The 22,149-nt window shown below is 39.6% G+C and overlaps 1 protein-coding gene across 1 annotated transcript; it reads left to right on the forward strand.

The window, feature by feature from the left end:
- The first annotated feature begins 748 nt into the window (after positions 1-748).
- On the forward strand, positions 749-16,275 carry LOC150091886 (acetylcholinesterase-like). Its single transcript, XM_090377321.1, has 3 exons — positions 749-781; positions 12,494-13,972; positions 15,900-16,275. Exons 2-3 carry the CDS (start codon positions 12,519-12,521, stop codon positions 16,180-16,182), a joined length of 1,737 nt encoding a protein of 578 aa, XP_090233447.1. The 5' UTR covers positions 749-781; positions 12,494-12,518; the 3' UTR covers positions 16,183-16,275.
- Positions 16,276-22,149: the final 5,874 nt, after the last annotated feature.

Consider the following 22,149-nt stretch of genomic DNA (forward strand, 5'->3'; position numbering starts at 1 on the left):
TCTTATGTTTAACTTCAACAATTTCTTCTCCACTTTGCTTTCAGTTATTACAATATCATTAAGCAGTCTGCTACAAATTGATAACCTTCCGCCATTTTCAAACCTTAGTAATTCCTAATGTATGAATGTAGATGCAAAATACTCAAGTATACGATAAACGTAACGAATTTGGATTTAAATCCATACACCAAACAAACTGGTATTCAAATGTCTCCAAATGCATTCACAAAAGTATCATAGTTTCCCAAAGTATTAGAAGGATTAATATATGTAACAATATCTATAATATAATAAATACACTCATCGAATTCAGATATAATTTGATGGATAACGGATTCCCAGATCATTTTATAACCAGAAACCTACATAAAGTTATTTTGATAGCTATTAATATCGATATTATTGACATTTATTGGCCTTTCCAGGGTTCGTATATAGTAGGCACTCCCTTAAGAGCAAGTTATAAATAGCTTACGCTCATTGAAAAAGTGGTACCAATATTTGCTTCTTGGGTAGGAATTAATTTCTTGTTTACTCCTATTTTTCTTCTGAGAACCATTCATCTGTTTTCATTTTCATCGGTGCTCCTCTAAATATAATGCATATTATTTGGTAGTTCTACACTCATAACCATATTTCCAGAGGGCGCACCTGTTATTTGGTTTAATTTTGTTAACTTAACAACGTCACAACTGCGAGGGCGCTGGCGTCATCCATCATGGGGTATATAGTAGCATGTGCTCTACCATTCGGTCTTTCTGACATTCGGTCTTTCTTTGTGGTAAGCAGATTTCTATCTCATAATCTAATTCTATTATTATTAGCAGATTTATTGACTATAATGTTCTATTTTATCACCATTCATAGCTTGTTAGGAATTAGCCATTCCCATTTTTCTATATTATGCCATATATTATTCGATATTTCACGATCATCCTTATAATATTTCTATGTATATATGTGTTTAAGTTATCTGTGGAGGTAAATGTCATCTTGCCTGTTAACTACTAAATTATAACTTATACTATTTCATTAATATATTGGACCTTTTTAAACAGGCAGATGACAACAGAAACAGGTAGCTCTGTCAATTATTGTTGGGATATATTGAGAGGGTTAGCCCTTGAAAAAGTCCCTTTCAATGTATCTATGTACCTATAATTAACAATTTTTTATCTTTATTGCTAATTAGAAATCTTTCCAGGTGTTTGGCTATGGGAGCCACCATATGCGAGTATGTAGTTCCTTAAGTGGTTTTGATCTACAGGTCTATTGTGGTTTGCATGTTGATATACATATTTTTGTATTCATATACACGAGTAGATTCGGTTTTTTACATTTTTGGCCTTAACTACAATAACTAACTTATTGACCTATTAAATAGTACGTACTTATTTTACTTAGACTATAACAAATATATATATCCTTAGTAAAGGGGACGGCGAAAAATTCTTTCTGCCCCGTGCGCGAAAACATCTGGGTCCGGCATTGTACTGAAGATCTGTAAAATCGGAATATCTCGGTATTGTACAACTTCAGCAACAGACCGACCATTTACAGCAATGGAAATTTACAAGAGCTATCGTACAATGAAGCCTCATGGCCTTGTTCAGCCTTGGAACAGATTCTAAATAATCTGAGTGCATTTGTGACGTCCATAAGACGCACTTTTAACAGTGACGCCATCTAGGCCGAATACTAAATTACAAAACTAATAATTAAGATCTTTATATTCAGCCCTCGTGGGTAGCTTAGTTGGTAGAATAGCTGTTTTACTCAGTGTGTGGAAAAGACTTGGGTTCGAATCCTGTCCATGAAGTGAGCAATTTTTATGGATATTTTTCCCAACGAAGCTTTTCAATTAGCAAGTGGAAAATCGACCACAGACACATGCAATTAAACCGACATTATATGGAAATCCTCTTTGATGCTGCAATATAGCCTAAGTTGCTGATGCGCCTAAATAAACAAAAAAAAAAAAAAACCTACAGCAATAACAAAACCACCCTTTACCAATCTCGTTGCCCTTCATTCTATGCGTTTCAGCAACTGTACGATGTGGTGAGACTATTGCCTTGTACACTGGAATAATCACCTCCTTTTCCCTGCTATCAAAATTCGTATATATCATTGGCAAAACTCCATGAACTGTCCTGGTAGCTTGTGTCTACTGCTCTCCACTGTCTTGAGTGTCCCTTAATTTTCTTGCACACCTGATTACCTGCCAGAGACTTATTTCAATCCGGACCATGTGCCAATTGTTGCTCTTTTACACACACCTGCTCCAAACTTCAATGTTTTGAATTCAACTAATACTAGAGTAATAGTTAGTCCTAGATTTTTGAGTGTTGCTAAATGGGTTGAGGATACTTCTGCCATCCCGTGGTCAGTCTTAGAAAATTGTAATCTTGAAATTGCAGTGAATTTGCTTACTAGCGAACTTTATGTTACGCAGATGACACGAAGCTCCTAATATTGATTTTTCCACACGATGATCATCTTGTGATAACTGTATCAATTAATAAGGTAGTCCTGGAATTTGCAAATTACCTAATTCAGTTTGGAATAAAAAGAAACACAGAAAAGTCGGAATTTATTATATTCTCCTTAAGAAAACTCCTTCTTATATTCAGCCAACATTGCGTAATTCTCCTATCCCAATCGTCAATAAACATACTGATCTCGAGGTTGTTTTTGATCCTGATCTCTGCTTCAGTAACCTCATGGACAAGCTGCTCAACCTGGCAGCTCGACTCAGATGGATTGACAAACAGCAACTGCATTATATTAATTAAAGTCACAACTACCAGAAACTCTCCACTTTTATATGCTGCTGAGGTATGGGCATCTGCTGCCTCTAGCAAAATTAGGTCACTTTCTTGTGCTCAGTTTTGGCTCCAAAAATGGGCCATAAACTTCCTTCACAGTCAGTTAAGGATAACTGAAATGGCTGTTTTGATACAAATTCACAGGCTCCCCACGCTGATTTGGGTGAAACGCTTTATTACGACTGTGAAAATGATCGTTGGACAGTTTTCGGCACCATAATTCTAGGAGTTCTGCTCTTGGATAGCCCTTCAGAGCGACTCCAACTCTGTGCCCACATCTCAGTCGTCTCCATCTATCCGATACGTTTCTACCTTTTCAACTACTCTCATGTGCCCAGTCTTTGGATGCTGACCTTAATAAGTTTACTTTTGACAGGGAGTACAGACACCGCATCTCCGAATTTTACTTCCCTATCCCCGAGCCTCCTCCTCCAAGCTCGTCTTCATGCTCCAAACCAACAATACCATCTGACATGAAGATTGATTACTAACTTTTCAGTTTTCCACCTTCTTTTTACATTGTTCTTTCTGTTGTGAGCTGTATTTGCTTTTATGCGTCCACATATGCATTTTCTCATGTTTAATTCATCAATGTTTTCTTTTATTATTATTATTCATCCATGTCTCTCTCTCTCTTACATATTGTATTATCACTGTTAACCCCTGACCTAATGGCCGTGAAGGGCAATACTGCAATGTATTGATTTGTATTATTATTGCAACAAAGATTTATAAGCACAGTCAAAACTAGGCTTACTATGCGACTACAGTCTTTGAGACAGCGAATTGGTACCTACCCTTCAAAAGTGACAAATCTTGGGGCTTGGTGATCCAGAATGATCGGGCAGCAGAAGTAGATGAGATAGACTGAACTCAGTACTCTGCTTCCAAGTTAAGAAATATTAGTGGTTCATTCAATCGAGACAGGTGGATGGCATGTCTACCATGTTCGGACGATGCTTTTTTTCAACTTTAGAGGGTGATCATAAGTATTCTTAAAGAATGAACTAAAGAAACAAGTGGGTCCCTCAGGGATCAGAGCTCGGACGTCGCTTGTTTATTGTCCTAAATGATATTGATTGGGGGAGTACTGGCGAGACTATCGAAGTTAAAACGTAAAGTTTCAGACAGTGGTTGGTGATTTAAAACGATGTCCACCGATTGCAAGTACGAACTGAAAAATGGCAACAAAAGTTTAATGCTACCAAATGCGAACTATTGATCTTATAATTTACTGAATAGTGAGAGAGGACGTTAAAGAAAATGAATATGATGGAACCAGTACTAATTTATTTCTCCTGAGTTCTCCACTTTCTTTCAGAATTTCCCATTGACATCACAGCTAAGTAGTCCTCGTGAGTAGCACAGTTGATAGAATCGCTATTCTCCCCATACCTCGTGGAAACGACCTTCATAGTCAATTCCTTGAGAAATTTCATGGATCTTTTTCACCTCGTGCTTGAATAAGGGTTTTTCATCCAGCAAATCGACCACAGAACGTACGGCGCAATATAGCCCAAGTTGCTGATGTGCCTAAAACTCTACCCCCACTCTAAGGAATTTTTATTTCAGGCTGCTCCAAGATGAGAACTGGTTTAACCAATTCTTCTCAGACAATTTCGCTTAACCACTTACAAAGAATGAATATTTTCAATACAAGCTCTAGATTATAAAGTGGACCTTCATCACTTTGATTCTCGCCAGCCAAAATATGCCCTTCAAATTGTAGATACCGATGACTCTTCGCAATTTTGTAGTCTGCGCAACTTCCGGTAAGATGCGAAATACATGTAGTAGTAGCAGTGGTAGTAGCAGTAGCAGTAGTAGTGGCATGTGATGCAAGAAAGCAAGTGTATGAGCTTATGCCCCATCACCCAAAAAAAAAAAAAAAAAAAAAAATCACACCATTCCCTGCAAATACCTGTCCAGTTTCTCCTTAAATTTATTCAACCTATCAACTTCCACAACGACAGATGGAAGTTTGTTCCAGCAATTAACCACCCGCTGGCCAAAGGCAAATTTTCTCACAGCTATTCTACATCTGTCTTATCTTAATTTGAATTTATGCCCCCTTAGGTTAGTAATCTGAACAAGTGGAAGGCCCCTACCAGAATTCAGTGTGCTGAACCCATTCAAGGCCTTATACACCTCAATCAGATCACCGCGCAGGTGCCTAGTCTCCAGCCTTTGCAATTTGAAGAAAATATGCCTCTCTTGGTAAGAGGATCCATTCATTCCTCTCACCAATCTTGTTGCCCTTCTCTGTACACGCTCAAGCAAATCGACATCCTTCCTAAAATGAGACCTCCAGACCTGTACGCAGTACTCAAGGCGTGGCCTGAACATTGCCTTATATAGAGGGACAATTACCTCCTTTTACGTGCTAACAAAATTCCTATATATCATTGACAAACCCCATGTCCTGCCGTGGCAGCCTGACTGCATGGCTCAGAAAACTTCATATCTGAATGAACAATTACTCCCAGGTCTTTTTCATTTTCTACCACCTTAATTGTAATATCACACAGTTGGTACGTTTCTCTCGGCTTACTTCTACCCATATGCAGTACTTTGCATTTGTCAAGGTTAAACTTCAGTTGTCACTTCTTAGCCCATCTGCCCAAATTATCTAGATCCTGTTGCAGTAACACACTGCCATTACTGTCATTAACAACCCTGCCAACCTTTGTATCATCTGCAAACTTCGACACTAAGCCTGATATACTTTCATCAATATCATTGATAAATATACAAAACAACAGTGGACCCAACACCGGACCTGTGGGACTCTGCTAATAACATTAGTCCACGAAGAGCAGCACCCATTGATTACTACTTCCCACTCAACCATCCTTTTTTCCAATTTAGCAACTTACCCTTAATACCATTGTGCTCCAATTTATACAATAGTCTTCCATGCGCAACAGTGTCAAAAGCTTTCCTGAAATCCAAATATATGATATCAAAATTATTTTTTGCATCCAGTTCCTTTATAAACACATCATAATAACCACTCAAATTTGTCAGACAAGACTTTCCCTTAACAAACCCATGCTGTGTCTGAATTATTGCTGCAGTCTTGTCTAGATGATTCTGCAATGCATCTTTAACCAGTGACTCCATTATTTTACGCGGAACAGAAGTGAAACCAACTGGTCTGTAATTACCCGTGTCACCCTTCGATCCCTCTTTGTGAATTGTAGTCACATTTGCACAAGTCGAGTTCGTGGGAACCTTCCCTGAGTCGAAGGATGCTCTGATAATTATGGCTAAGGGTTTGCTTAGTTGCTTTGCCGCCTCCTTTAATATAACTGGATAGATCCCATCCACCCCAAGTGCCTCTCTTACGTTTAACTTGAACAATACAATTTCTCCTCCACTTTGCTCTCAGTTATTACAAAATCATTAAGTATCCTGCTACAATTTGATAATCTTCTGCCATTTAGTTTGTTTGCCATCTGAGCACGATCATGAACAGTCGAACCATCGATATCAATTGGACCAATCAGATTGATTCCCTTCCTTTTAGAGTTTATATAAGTAAAGAAATCCTTGCTGTTTTTCTTAGCATCTTTTGCCAAAGATTTCTCGTAACTGCCCTCGCCTGGCTAACCTCCTTTGTGACCTGATTACAAACTACCTTATATCGCTTGATAATTTGTATGCATCCCATGCATTTTTCTTCTCTGTTACGAGTCTCGTTAGTTCATTTGACAACCATTTAGGCCTAAACCTTGAACAATATTTCTAAATCACACACGTGGTGTCACACAGATATAAGTAATGCGGAACTGGAATTTGGGGAATACAATGTGTATAGAAAGGATAGACACGACAGGAGGGGAGGAGGGGTTATGCTATTAATTAAGAAACACATAAAGTCCAAGGAAGTGAAGCCAGTCGACATCGATGGACAGGGCAGTGTCGAGTCAGTTTGGTGTGACATAAGCATAGGGAAATCAAAATTGAGAGTAGGAGTGTGCTATAGGCCTAATGACTCTGATGAGTATAATAAGATATTGTACAGGGAAATAGAGTGGGCCAGTAAATCAGAGAGTCTTATAATGGGGGACTTTAATTTCCCAGATATTGACTGGAATTTGTGGGTTGGTCACTCGCACACTAGCAAGGCTTTTGTGGATTTATTGGATGATTGTTTTCTACATCAGCATGTTCGTGAGGCAACAAGAGGGAGCAATACTCTTGATCTGATTATCAGTAGTGATTCTTCATGCATTAAGAACCTGCAGATAAATGAACCACTAGGTGGCAGTGATCACAGTGTGTTGAAGTGGGATTTACTCAAGGAGGTAACTACCATCAGAGGTAAAGGGAAGGGTTTTTGTTTTCGTAAAGGCGACTATGATGGTCTGAGACAATATTTAAATTCTATACAGTGGGACCAACTGATGATGTTACCAACAGCAAACTCAAAATGGGAAGCATTCAAGGAACTAATCTTGGAGGCTACCAGGCTTTACATACCAACTAAGAAATATTGTTCAAGGTTTAGGCCTAAATGGTTGTCAGATGAACTAATGAGACATGTGGCAGAGAAGAAAAATGCATGGGATACATACAAATTAATGGGTGACATGGAAGCCTATGATAGATATAAGTTGGTCTGTAACCAAGTCACAAAGGAGATTAGGCAGGCAAAGGCAGACTATGAAAAATCCTTGGCAAAGGATGCAAAGAAAAACAGAAAAGAGTTCTTTACATACTTGAACTCGAAAAGGAAAGGGATGAATCAGATTGGTCCACTGGATATTGATGGTTCAACAGTTGAGGATCCTGCTCAGGTGGCTAACAATCTAAACGAGTATTTTGCATCTACATTCACGCATGAGGAGTTATTCAGGAAGGAGAATGATGTAGGTAAAGTAAACATTGGCAGTGAGCTGGATGATTTTGTAATAACTGAGAGGAAAGTGGAGGAGAGATTGTTGAGGATAAACATAAAAAAGGCACCTGGGGTGGATGGGATCTATCCAGTTATATTAAAGGAGGCAGCAAAGGAAGTATGCAAACCCCTAGCCATAATTATGAGAGCTTCTTTGGACTCAGGGGAGGTACCCATAGACTGGAGATGTGCAAATGTAACCCCAATTCACAAAGGAGGATCAAAGGCTGACACAAGTAATTATAGACCTGTTAGTTTAACTTCTGTTCCAGGTAAATTAATGGAGGCACTGGTTAAAGAAGCATTGCAGGATCATCTAGACAAGAATTCAGTTATAGCTCAGACGCAGCATGGTTTTGTTAAGGGCAGGTCTTGCCTGACCAATTTGATTGGATACTATGATGTAGTCACAAAAGAACTGGATGCAGGGAATAACTTTGATATTATATATTTGGATCTTAGAAAGGCTTTTGATACTGTTGCACATGGAAGACTGCTGCACAAATTGGAGCAGTGTGGCATTGGAGGCAAATTGCTGCTATGGATAAGGGGATGGTTGAGTGGCAGAAGACAGAGAGTGGTAATCAATGGACACTGCTCAACATGGACTAATGTTATTAGTGGAGTTCCTCAGGGTTCAATGTTGGGTCCGTTGTTGTTTTCGGTGTTTATGAATGATATTGATGATGGGATATCAAGTTTAATGTCCAAGTTTGCAGATGATACAAAGGTTGGCAGGGTCGTTAAGGACAATACTGACGCTATGCTGCTGCAACAGGATCTGGAAAGGTTGAACAGATGGGCTGAGAGGTGGCAAATGAGGTTTAACAATGACAAATGTAAAGTGCTGCATATGGGAAACAGTAACCCCAGAGCAACGTATCAACTCTGCGGTACTACACTGACAGTGGTGGAGAATGAAAAGGACCTGGGGGTAATTGTGCAGGCAGATATGAAGTTCTCTGAGCAGTGCAGACGAGCTGCAAGAGTAGCTCATGGTGTCTTGTCAATGATATACAGGAATTTTTCTAGCAGGGATAAGGAGGTGATTATTCCCTTATATAAGGCAATGGTAAGGCCACATCTTGAGTACTGTATACAGGTCTGGAGGCCTCATTTCAAGAAGGATGTAGAGCTGCTGGAACGGGTACAGAGAAGGGCAACAAGATTAGTAAATGGAACAAAGGGTTGCTCTTACGAAGAAAGGCTTAAGTTTTGCAAATTACAGAGTTTGGAGACTAGGCACCGGCGAGGTGATCTGATAGAGGTGTATAAGGCTTTGAATGGTTTGAGCATGCTCAATGCCAATGGGATTCTTCATCTTTCTCAGAATAATCACCTCAGAGGGCATAAATTCGAATTGAGGAAGGCCGGATGTCGGATAGATGTGCGGAAATTTGCCTTTGGCCAGAGGGTGGTTGGTTGGTGGAACCGACTTCCATCACTTGTTGTTGAAGTTGATAGCCTAAACAAATTTAAAGCTCAACTGGACAGGTATTTCGAACGAACGGAGGGGTGAAATGGGAGTGGGTTTTTTTTTTTTTTTTTTTTTTTTTTGGCTGATGCTGAATAAGCTTGCTTTCTTGCATCATATGCCTCTGCTAATGCTAATGCTAATGCTAATGCTAATGCTAAATAGGTATGAAACTTTTAGTAGCATCCACGATTAATTCCTTGAATACTTCCCACTTAGAATTTGCTGTTGGTAACATCATCAGTTGATCCCACTCTACAGAATTGAAAAAACTGTCTGAAACCACTGTTCCTTTATTTTCATAGCTCTGCTGACAGAAGGGTAAAGATTTCCTTCAGCAATCAGTTCAAGTCACCAACTGTCTGTCTGTGATTATGAGCCGGCCTGGAAAATAAACAGTCCTTGGTGCAGCACTTCCTAATAATTAACATTTTCAATAATCAATATTTCAGAATTAAAGAGAAGACTGCAAATATAAAAAACAAAAAAAAAAAAACGTATAAATACACTGAGTGTCCAGTTTATTAGACAAACCGGCGTAACAGCGTACCTCCTAAATTCTAAGAACAGGTGGAGGCTTGACTCTGACATGCGTTTGATGACAGCACATGATAATTTTTCGTTCTGTCTGGAGGAAAAATTACAAGAATCGACTACTTTGCTTTAAATTTCACGTAAGCGTTCCTTTAAATAAAAAAAAAAAAAGATGAACAAGTCAATTGTGTGATTTAACCAAGCATAACTCCAGCCTCGATGTGGTCATACCACTTTGTATTTCCTCAGTTCATAATCGACTGCTGCTCCTGTTACCTTGCAGAAGGTGCTGTGGACTATTATTTGGATATTAGTTTTTTATGCTAAACATCTCTTTTAAAGGTGAAAAGGGAGAAAAGTCCATTGAAGATCACCGTAATTAGAGATAATACTGACGTATATCTACAACTCAACTGTCCATGATTTGTACTCCAAAAACTTTTCGAATTAAGGGGTATTTCAGCTCCCCGATAAGCAATTAACCAAGGAGAAAACAGGGAGATCTATAGTATCATGTGGCATTTTGGCAGTATGAAGTAATGTGTATGGACAAATCCATTTAAGATGATAGGGAAGGAAGCTTCAACTATTTCACTCCGCCCATACCACTTGCAGGAATCTCTTTTAGTTCGTTGTATTCCAAATGGGAAGGGAGGAGACAAGGTGGTTCGATTAGCAGTGACTGGCTGAATTGCAATAAAATAAGGAACGCTCATGCTCTTTGTACCAGGCCATTCTGGTACAAAGGATGGTTAGGAAAGGATGCCGTAGGGGTCTTCTGCTCCATACGTGCGAGAGTGTGACCTATGGTCATGGCAGATATTGTTCTGGTTAGCCCATGTTGTATTGGGTAGTCAACTCTTCAACAGTGCTGCGCCTGTCCGAGTTGTCGAACACGGCGCTCACCTCTAACAGCAACCTTTCGCTGACCTTTGCAGTTTGCCGTCCGGTTGTTCTTTGACCATTTTGGCGCCAGTCCTGGTACACTTTAATTACGGCGGCTCTGGAACACCACACCAGTTCAGCCGTTTGGGAAATCGAGGCACCAGCTCGTCGAGCTCCCACAATCTGTCCTTTATCAAAGTCAGATGAATTCTTTCTTTTACCCATCACGCTGGGAATTTTACTACCTACTGAACCACTGCCACCTTATCTATGTTACGTAAGTCGACTAACTGCGCGCTCTCGTGCTTCACGTGGTCAACGGGTCGTGTTCCGTTTTCATATGGGTGGTCATAATTCAGTGATTACTCAGTGTATATATTAAGGTAAATGTTTACACATTAATTAAAACGTGCATTATTATTTATAAAATGAGTTAACAGATAATTAAACGTCCGTTATGCGATTATAAATTAACATATGGTAGGACCCCAAGTTCCTTTGGCACACTATAACCACAGTAGCTTGTGCACCATTAAACACACACAAGTTCCTTCGTATGAAATAAATACTCTTAAGGCTTCTTAGTCCATCTGGTAATGGGTACAGACAGGTGATCTTTTATGTAAACCCCTGGCTTGTAGCCGTGAAGTGTGTTGTGTACAGCAATGTGCCTTCTGTATACAATAAAGAGTTCTTCTTCTTCTTTCCGATTTTCAAAAAAAGTGTTTCTGTTCAAAAAGGTCATATTTACAGAAGTCGATTCAAGATGCTCGAAAATACGGTCGCATGACATCAGAGGCAGTACGATCCCCTCCAGCAGCTAAATAGGCCGGAATTCTATTGGATACTCGCTGAACCATGCTCGATATAAGGGTGTCTATAAGGTTCTGTGGCAACAAATCTCATTCTTCCACCAGCACAGACCTCAGCTTACCAAGTGACCGAGGAGTTGGCTGTCAGCATGCGATGTCACGCCCAAGAGCGTCCCACAGATGTTCGATTTGATTTAAGTGTGGTAATCGTGCTGGCCATAGCATTCTTTCTTTATCTTCAATTTCAACGTATCCTTCCACCACTTGAGATCTATGTGCAGTGGCTTTGTTGTGCATGAAACTAAAATCTCGGCCAACTGCACTCCTAAAAAGTCGCACGTAGGGTTCGAGGATCTATTCTCGGTACCTCTGCGCAGCTACCGTACCCCTATCAAAAATATGAAGAGTGGTGCGGTCGTTTATCGTTATTCTTCTCTGAATTGATTGACAAAGCTTTCATAATATACTCCCTCCTATCGGGTCTGGGCAAAACAATGCAGACACTTTCAAATTAACCCTAACTCGCGACTTTTTTTCAACACTGACCCGTATTTGTTGAGTACATCCACAGATTTCCTACTCTTACCAGGTCAATCTAATTAGGGGGTTGACGCTGTGTTACCTGATGATCAAACGCAAGCTCTGGTTGCGTTTGATCATCAGGTAACACAGCTGTCCACATCAACTTGATTTAAGTTGATGTGGACAGCTTAAATCTTCGAGGGAATCCACCCTGTTCTTCAAGCACTCATAAAGGCCCATAACAACCCTGAATTGCAGAATAACTTCCCCACACTCTTTACATTGAGTACACACAAAGACATTTCCTCCCTCCCTTTGATTATATCATGTCTCGTTCCTGATATCTACAAACATCAAACAAGCAGTACATTTCACAACGCTGTGATTCCGAGGACAACCATCCCCCCTCAATTCTCCCGCGAGCCATCGTACGCCAATACCTTGGGCCTTATATCTGAATTGCAAAAATATTAATAAGTTCATTAATATATTCACTAACCACTAACAACGTTGATTTTAATTTATTTTCTTGCAGGTTCGGTATTTTTTGAGACTCACCGATGAAGCTGTTCTCCATTATTTGCCAACTCTTTGCATTGTGTCAACTGTCACGTACAGATCCTACTCCAGGGCCAGATGACTTGACTATAGAAACAAATAGTGGTCCAGTAAGGGGTTTCAGCCTCACTACACCTACCGGAAAATCTGTGGTGGCATTCCTAGGGATACCTTATGCCCAGCCACCAATCGGTGAAAATCGTTTCCGTAATCCTCTGCCAGTCACACCTTGGACGAATGTCATTGATGCTACCAAAGAGCCAATGACTTGTATTCAGATCCTCTGTAATCAAACCAATGAAACTTTTCCAGTTAGCGAGGACTGCTTAAAACTCAGCATTTGGGTGCCTACGCCCTGGCCAAATAACACCGCTGTGATGGTTTGGTTACATGGAGGAGGATACATAGTATGGAATAAATATGATGGTCAGATTTTGGCATCAGAAACAGGGGTAATAGTAGTTGGCATTAATTTCCGTTTGTCCTCTTTAGGGTTTTTGTATTTAGGCCACCCAGAAGCTGCTGGAAATATGGGACTTTATGATCAATTGATGGCACTGAAGTGGGTTCGGGAAAATATTCAGTACTTTGGAGGAAATCCAGAGAAAATTACTCTGTTTGGTGAAGGTGCAGGGGCAGCAAGTGTTAATTTCCATTTGCTTTCTCCACTGAGTCGAGATCAGTTCCACCAAGGAATTATGCAAAGCTGGAGATTTACAGATTCATGGCCACTTTTAAGCAATGAGATAGCAATACAAAAAGGAATACAGCTTGCTCAGGCTGTCGGGTGTGATTCTTCTGATATGAACGCTAGAATAGAATGTTTACGTCAAACAGATCCATTAGAACTTGTAAATAAAGCAGAATTATTTGATTCAGATATTGGTCCAGGATATGCTCCAGTAATTGATGGTAGCATAATCGTAGAGAATCCTGATAGCAGCGGAAGTCATAATTACAAAGAAACGAACATACTTTTAGGTACAAATTTGGATCCAGGAGCATACTTTCTTTTGCTTTTTTTTTCTGATGTGTTCAGTTCTGAAGATAACCTTGAGGTCAACCAGGCCGACTTTGAGGACACTGTTGGAAAATTGGATCCATACAAAAATCCTCTATCGAAAAGGGCAATCATCATGTTTTACACTGGTTGCATGGATCGCGATAACGGTACTAGGAATGCGTTTTTGGCCCGAGACATCATGGGAGACGCATACACAGTATGCAAAAACAACCGATTTGCTCAAGAATACACATCATTAGGAAACGATGTTTACAAATACGTGTTTTCTCATTTATCTAATTTACACGATTACACAGAATGGGAAGCAGTAACAGAGAAAGACGAGATCCCCTATGTGTTTGGAGTTCCTTTAAATGAATCCAAATATCAAGAAGATGAAATTAATCTCTCCCGTCGTATGATGAAATATTGGTCGAACTTCGCCAAAACAGGGTAAGTAAATAAGGTCCCGAAATATTTGTGAGTTTTCATATACTGATGACTACAATAGAATTGATAATGTTCTAAAAAAAGTAAAATATGAAGGTGAGTCAAAGGGAAAAGGGAGTAATTATTCGACACGTTTGCATAATGTAAGGCCCTCTTGTCTTTTCTGTATCCTTTTGTCAGCATACAACCACACAACTCTTAGTTGACGGATTTTCATTCCAGGACGAATGCAGAATATTATTCTTGTACTTTCCCTCTACACCAAACGTCTTCCTGTGAACCGATTTAAGGCTGCCGCAAGGCTTCCCAGCATGATCTGCCCAGTGTTTCAGAATGTCTTAAATTCTTTGGCAGTGATGATTGATGACTGACATTTCCTCTCTGCGTGCTATGTCGCCGGCTCGAAGGGCCTGCAAAATGTGTCATCCACAGTCAATCTGCCATCCAAAAAGTCGTTGTATACTTCCTCATATTGAGTTAGTTTGTCATGGCGTAATCCCATTCGCAAATGATTCCTTTCAGACACTTGGAACTCAACTTGGCGCACATTTTATGTACTGCAATATTTGTATAATGTGGTAACCAGACCTATGATTGATATTCAGCTGCTTGATCACATCAGCAGCTTCACACCCGATCCGCCCCTATCATGTTGTTGCCAAGACTACAGTTTCTTCTGTACTAACTATGTATATCAGCTTTACTTGGAGACTGTTGCCTGTAAATTGCGTGTTCTGAGATCGATTTTCCGATTGCTGGAAGAAAAACCCGAACTCCGGGAGACAAAACCATGCTGCATTGCCTGACTAACTCAGCCACATTGTGTAAAAGGCCCATAAAAACGCATCTCGTCATCAACGAAACTCGAACTCGGGTCTTTTCCACTCGGTGTAGGTACCGGTAGGAGGATGATCCTATCAACTGTGCTACTTGCCAAAGCACTCAGGCAACATGGTGTCTAATTGTAAACCCGTGGGCGACACATACCTTCTCCACATGCAGTTGGCCTTCCTGGATAGCGCAATTGATATATAATCACCGTCCACCCAACACCAAGTGGAAAAGCTGTGAGTTCGAATCCCGTTAATGACAAAAGAATTATGGCTTTATCACGTTGCAAAGAAACACGGTTTTTCTTCTATCAAACAGCAAAATCAAAGAGATCTATTACATATGGCGAAATATGGTCTAAGCTGCCGATGCGCCTAAAACCATACAAGCAACCCAACTAACCTTTGTAAAGAACTGAATTACCATGTGCGCTATCTTAGATGTACCAATCACTGGGTTTTCGCTAGTAGCACTATGATTACAATCACCTTTCGCCTACACCAAGTGGAAAAGGTTTGAGTTCGAATTCCATCAATAACATGAGAAATATTTACTGACTTTTTTTTTTACACAAAGTGGATGAGTTAGCTGATCTTGGGAGTGGGTTGCATGTTTTTTCTCCTGGTAACTTGGGATTTTCTTCCCGAAAATAGCAAATCGATTGAAGATGGTGCGCAATTGCAGTCATATTATACTGATGCCGCATATTTTTAGTTTCTTTGGAGCTCAGTCGACAAATCTTTCATTGTGAATCCTATTACGCCCTCGTGGGTAGCACAGTTGGTGGAATCGCTGTGCACCCCACACTGGGTTGGAAAAAATTGAGTCCGTGTCCCATCGATGATGTGAGGAATTTTAATGGGCCTTTTCCACAATGTGGCTGAATTAATCAATCCTATAGGACTGCAAATTTATCCTATTGTTCAATACATGGTTACAATCAATCTGTAATATTACACCAGTGCTGGCACGTAATTTAAAATAAAACGATTGAATTCTTAGTTGCCTTTGACTCACCGTCATATGCTGAGAGAGAGAGAGAGAGAGATGTTATTCAGTGAATATTTTTCGGTTTAATAATAATTAAATGTGTTTTTAGGAATCCAAATGAGCCTGCTGAGGGAGGGAATGCGGAAATACCATGGCCACTGTACACAACAGAAGGCGAAGAATATTTGTACCTTAATGTCAATGAAGATACTGTGGGTTCAGGACCACGCAAACCCCAATGTAAATTCTGGAACTACTACCTACCAGCCATGATGAAATCTATCAATGAATCTTCACCTTTATCATCAGAGATTGAGAATTACCTTTCTGAAAACCATGACGGTGGATGCGATCTGCAGTCGAAGCTTGAGTCCTGGTTTCCTTCGGAGTGAACAGTGATTTGTAGATGTGTTCTTTATCTTTCACCAATTATATTACTGTGCACAAGCAATACGAATATATATTTGAAATAAATAAGGTATTTCTGGAAGACATATTGGTGGAAAAATTCTTCTGCAATTTTTATGTAATGGAGTTACCTTATATATACCAATTAGTTTCCTTTTCATTGACTAGAACATTTCCGTGGAATATGTACAGTAGGATAAACATTAAAATTAGTTGAGCAACGTAACTTCAGTACCATTAATATTATTACACGAATTTTACAGTTAATATCATTATATAAATTTATACGGAAGATGAACAGAATGCAGATTAGATTTGCATTCTGGCTCACACAACACTGAGTTCCCCAGTGGCAGTTTCTGAAACTAAAAAAATACATTAAAACCTAAAATATATACTGTACAATTTTTTTTTTCTCTCATTTCAAGAGAAAATAAACAAAACGAACCAAAAGATGTTTTTTAATTAAATTATGAACATTTAAAAAAACACCAGAATTAAAACAAAAAAAACTTTTGTTTTTATTATCTTCAAAGATGCTTTGTTCAATTTATTTTCAGCAGCACACATTTCCTTGATCCTTTGCATATCAAGAGTAGGAGACCGGCAGAATTACTTAACAAGTACAGGTCACTGTTGAAAAAATTCGGTGAATTAGGGTTGAATTTGAAAGTGTCTGCAATTCTGCACAGACACGATAGGAGGGAGTATAGGATGAGAGCCTTGTGGATGAGTTCGGCCCTGGAAAGATCGTACAAGGCTCAAGGTGGGGAATATTTTTCAGCGTGCTCTGTACTTGTTAACAGGAGAGACTGCTTCTACAAGGATGGGATACACTTAAATAGAAAGGGTGCAAGAATGTTTGCTGATGCTATCGAGGCAGTGTTAGGTGGGTCGGAAAATTGCTAGATTGGGGGGATACAAGGACTAATAGATTAACAGTAGCCACTGGCAGAGGTGAAAGTGATTCTTGCACTGCTTCTATTGGAATGAGCAGCAGCTTGGAAAATAAGATGCAGGATATTTCAGAGACTGCTGGGAGTCATTGGGGTACAAGTAAACACATGGGTTGTGTTAGGGTAGCTAAGAAAATGAACAGGTGCATGTATACTTGAGTGTACACCAATTCTAGGAGTTTGGTAAACAAATTTGATGAATTTGAGGTATTGCTCAAAACATCAAAGGCAGATATTGTTGGGACATCAGAGATGTGGTGTCACACAGAAATAAGGAATGCAGAACTGGAATTTGGGGAGTACAATGTATAAAAAGGATAGGAAGGGAGAAGGGGTTATGCTATTAGTTAAGAAACTCATAAAATCCAAGGAAGTGAAGCCAGTCGACATCGCTGGACAGTGCAGTGTCGAATCAGTTTGGTGTGACATAAGCATTGGAAGATCAAAATTGAGAGTAGGAGTGTGCTATAGGCCTAATGACTCTGATGAGTATAATAAAAAACTGTGCAGGGAAATAGAGTGGGCCAGTAAATCAAAGAGTCTTATAATGGGGGATTTTAATTTCCCAGATATTGACTGGAATTTGTGGGTTGGTCACTCACACACTAGCAAGGCTTTTGTGGATCTATTGGATGATTGTTTTCTACATCAGCATGTTCGGGAGGCAACTAGAGGGAGTAATACTCTTGATCTGATTATCAGTAGTGATTCTTCATGCATTAAGAATCTGCAGATAAAGGAACCACTAGGTGGCAGGGATCACAGTGTGCTGAATTGGGATTTACTCAAAGAGGTACCTACCATCAGGGGTAAAGGGAAGGGTTATTGCTTTCGTAAAGGCGGCTACGATGGACTGAGAGTGTATTTAAATTCTATACAGTGCGACCAACTGATGATGTTACCAACAGCATATTCAAAATGGGAAACATTCAAAGAACTTTCTTCAAGGGAAGCATTCAAAGAACTATTGTTCAAGGTTTAGTCCTAAATGGATGTCCGATGATCTAATGAGACATGTGGCAGAGAAGAAAAATGCATGGGATACATATAAATTAACACGTGACACAGAAGCCTATGATAGATATAAGCTGGTCTGTAACACGAAGGAGGTTAGGCACGCAAAAGCAGATTATGAGAAATCCTTGGCAATGGATGCAAAGAAAAACAGAAAAGAGTTCTTTACCGATGTAAACTCTAGAAGAAAAGTGATTAATCAGATTGGCCCACTGGATATTGATGGTTCAACAGTTGAGGATCCTGCTCAGGTGGCTAACAAACTAAACGATTATTTTGCATCTACATTCACACATGAGAAGTTAAACGAATAAAAGAAATTAAATTTCAAACGGTGTTTGGGGCTATCACAGATAGTCTATCAGGTATGACATGCTGGACTTTCTATCTGGCTGTCAGAGACTTAGTAATTTGGAATCTCCTTCTTCTGATCTTCTCCGGCTTAAAATCTCTCTACCCCATTTTGTCAAATTCACCTGTTACCTTCATCATTTTACCAAATTCATTAATCATTTGAAACTCTTTGAAACTTGATTTTTCTCCAGTCCTAGCTTCCGTTTTAATGTTCGTTTTAGGAAGATTAAAATCATCTTCTTACAATGAGAAGATTTTGATGTTCACAACTCCAGCTGGCTTCCGTGTTTAGTCATACGAACCCAACTGGTCGAAATCCTGAGGCTTTTGCAATTACTAATGAACTCGCACGGACTGTTTACTTACCTCCTAGACAATCCTCAACACACAGTTAACATTGAGCTTTACCTCACAACAACCATTCCAAGTACAAGATCTAGGTGAACGATTCTCTAGACACCTCAGGTCGCAAATTTAGTGAGGTTCGCTTCTACAATGGCACCTTTCTCTCCAGGCCATTCTCAATCCTGTGTTGTTTGGAGTGACAAGAATACAAAATGGAATCATCTGGGAGATTTCTTTCTTGTTTTGCTTGTTGAATTACTGTTTTCAATCTTCTGATATCAGCATTTGCTCAGATCGTGTCAGTGAAATTATTTCTACAGGGATGAATTTATTAAATACTCCAACTTAAAATCGCGCCCTTTACCTAAACCTTGGTTTTCCCATAAATGTGCTAAGGTTGTTCAAGATAAAAAATTTGAATCTTGCATATCTCAACTGACTTGCATCCCAATCTTCAGATACATTTTCTGCCTAAAGAAAAGCTCGCAACGAATGTAAGGTAGTGCTTAATCAGTCCAAATTAGATTTTGAACAGGCTAATGGTAAAAAACTTCCTCCTTATCCAAATGGTAGTCAAGTATTTTGGTTTCTTGCCAAAGCTATTGGCCACAACTTTATCCCATCTCTATTCCTACCTCTGTCAAAACCTAATGGTTCTATTGCAACCTCACCTATGGGAAAAGCGGACATGCTTGCATCCTACTTTCCGAGGAGCCACGTAACTCATAAATTTACTGTCCTTTCAATGTATATTAATGACCTTCTTCCATTGACTGGAAATCCTATCAATAGTTTTGCTGATGATAGCACATTACCTTGCACTTTCCATTTTCAGAAATCTTGCTTGCTCAATCAACTTCAACTTCTCGAATATCCGCTACCAATTCCTTAAATGTCGATCTTCAGGTAATTGTCCAGTGGGGCATAGATAACTTAGTTGATTTCAACCCTTCTAAAACTCAGTCTTGTCTTATATCTCGCAAAAAGGATTCTTCTGCTCCTATGCTTATCTTTAGTGACACTCCGATTTCTCGGCAAAATGATACATCTCTTTTGGAGACTACCCGGACTTCTAATCTCTCTTGGCTCAAGCACATTACAAACATTGCTTCCTCTGCATCTAACAAACTTGGTTTTCTCTTTCGCTCTCGGCGTTACTTTTCTTCCAAACAGCTGCCCACTCTGTATAAATCGCAAATCCGCCCTGCCATGGAATATTGTTCTCCCATCTGGGGTGGTGGTGCCCCCAAAACCTCTCTCAGGCTTCTTGATTCCATTCAGAAGAGGGCAGTTAGGTTAATCAATGATTCATCTCTAACAGAGTCTCTCCACTCGCTTTCTCATAGACGTACTGTTTCTGCTGCATGCCTCTTCTACAGATACTTCCATGGGTACTGTTCTTCTGTATTGGCTTCTATAATTCCAGCTCTCTTTCAAAACAGTCAAAGCACATGCCGCCACCAGCCAACATCCATTTACTGTCCAACTTCAAACCCACAGAACCAACTTTGTATCTTCCTCCTTTATTCATTCAACTGCCATTTTATGGAAACCTTCCTTCGTACGTTTCTTTCTTGGGGTTTTCATAAAGAAGAAAAAAATATATTTGATAAAGAAATGAGGATCCTTTGACGTGTGCAGGGTATTTTAAATGTACGAGTAGAACATTTTTAAAACACAAACAGAACACTTCCCGATTGTGGCGCCATCTGTTATTATTTCAGCGCATTTTCCGAATATCAAAGAGGACCATAATGCGTTGTTTTGTATTTACTACTGAAGCAGTGCCGGATTTATGCAGGGGCTAGCAGGTCACCTGCTCGTTCTTTTAGTTAGAGGCGCCAAATTTTACAAGTAATGAAAAAAATATATATATATCTTTAGTAAAGGGGGCGCTGAAAATCTTTCTTGCCCATGCATAAAAATACCTTGGTCCGGCATTCCACTGAAGATCTGTAAAATCGGAATATCTCGGTATTGCACTACTTCCGGAACAGACCGACCATTTACAGAAAACGCAATTTACAAGTGCTATCGTATAATGAAGCCTCATGGCCTTGTTAAGCCTTGGAACAGATTCTAAATAATATGACTGCATTTGTGACGTCCATTAGACACACTTTTAACAGTGACGCCATCTAGGCCGAATACTAAATTACAAAACTAATGCCTAAGTTCTTTAAACTCAGCGTTCGTGGGTAGCTCAGTTGTAGGATAGTTGTTCTACTTAGTGTTTGGAAACGATATCGGTTCGAGTCCTGTCGATGATATGAGTAATTTTCAAGGATATTTTTAACAACGAAGTTTTTCATTTAGGGATTAGAAAATCGACCACAGATACATGCAATTAAACCGACATTATATGAAAATCCTCTTTGATGTCGCAATATAGCCTAATTTGCTAATGCGCCTAAAACACCTGCAGCAATAACAAAACCATCCTTTACCAATCTCGTTGGCCTTCTCTCTAGGCGTTTCAGCAGCTGTACGATGTGGTCAGACTATTGTCTTGTACACTGGAATAATCACCGCATTCTCCCACTATCAAAATACGTATATATCATTGGCAAAACTCCATGAACTGTCCTGGTAGCTTGTGTGTACTGCTCTCCAGTGTTCCTTAATTTTCTTGTACACCTGATTGCCTGCAAGTGACTTATTTCAATTCGGACCACGAGGCAATTGTTGTACTTTTACACATACCTGATCCAATCTTCAATCTTTTGAATTCAACTGATACAAGAGTAATAGTTAGTTCCAGATTTTTGAGCATTGCTAAATGTGTTGTGGATAATTCTGCCATCCCGTGGTTAGTCTTAGAAAATAGAAATCTCGAAATTGCAGTGAATTTGCTTACTCGCGATTGCAACCTTTGGAGCATCAAAGAAAATCTTCATGATGCCTCGGTAGAGAGCACGGTGGACTCCCCATCTTAATATGAGTTTCAAGTTAAAACAGCATCTGCAGAAAACGTGGAAGCAGTCGCAAAGTATTCAACACAGGAGAGCTTACTCTAAAGTCGGCTCCCAACATTTAACAAGCAGAAATTTCAGGAATTAAGAATTATATGGATATAACCCGTCTTCTAACCTCTTCTGTGGTGTCTTCAAGCGTGGTGTCTTATCTGGGCTATTGTTTACGGCGTGTGTCTCCCCACTTTTTGAGTGGAGGCATGATACTTTATGTTATGCAGATGATATGAAGTTCCTGATATTGATTTCTCCACACGATGACCATCTTGTGATAACAGCATCAATTAATAACGTACTCCTGGAATTTAGA

This window comes from Mastigoproctus giganteus, chromosome 1 (genome assembly GCF_048544385.1).
Source record: "Mastigoproctus giganteus isolate SK-2022 chromosome 1, ASM4854438v1, whole genome shotgun sequence".
In the NCBI taxonomy this organism is placed as follows: domain Eukaryota; kingdom Metazoa; phylum Arthropoda; class Arachnida; order Uropygi; family Thelyphonidae; genus Mastigoproctus; species Mastigoproctus giganteus.

Coding starts and splice junctions, on each gene's coding strand:
- LOC150091886 (XM_090377321.1), top strand. CDS start 12,519: ATGAAGCTGTTCTCCATTATTTGCCAACTCTTTGCATTGTGTCAACTG. Junction 13,973..15,899: donor TCGAACTTCGCCAAAACAGG/GTAAGTAAATAA, acceptor ATGTGTTTTTAG/GAATCCAAATGAGCCTGCTG.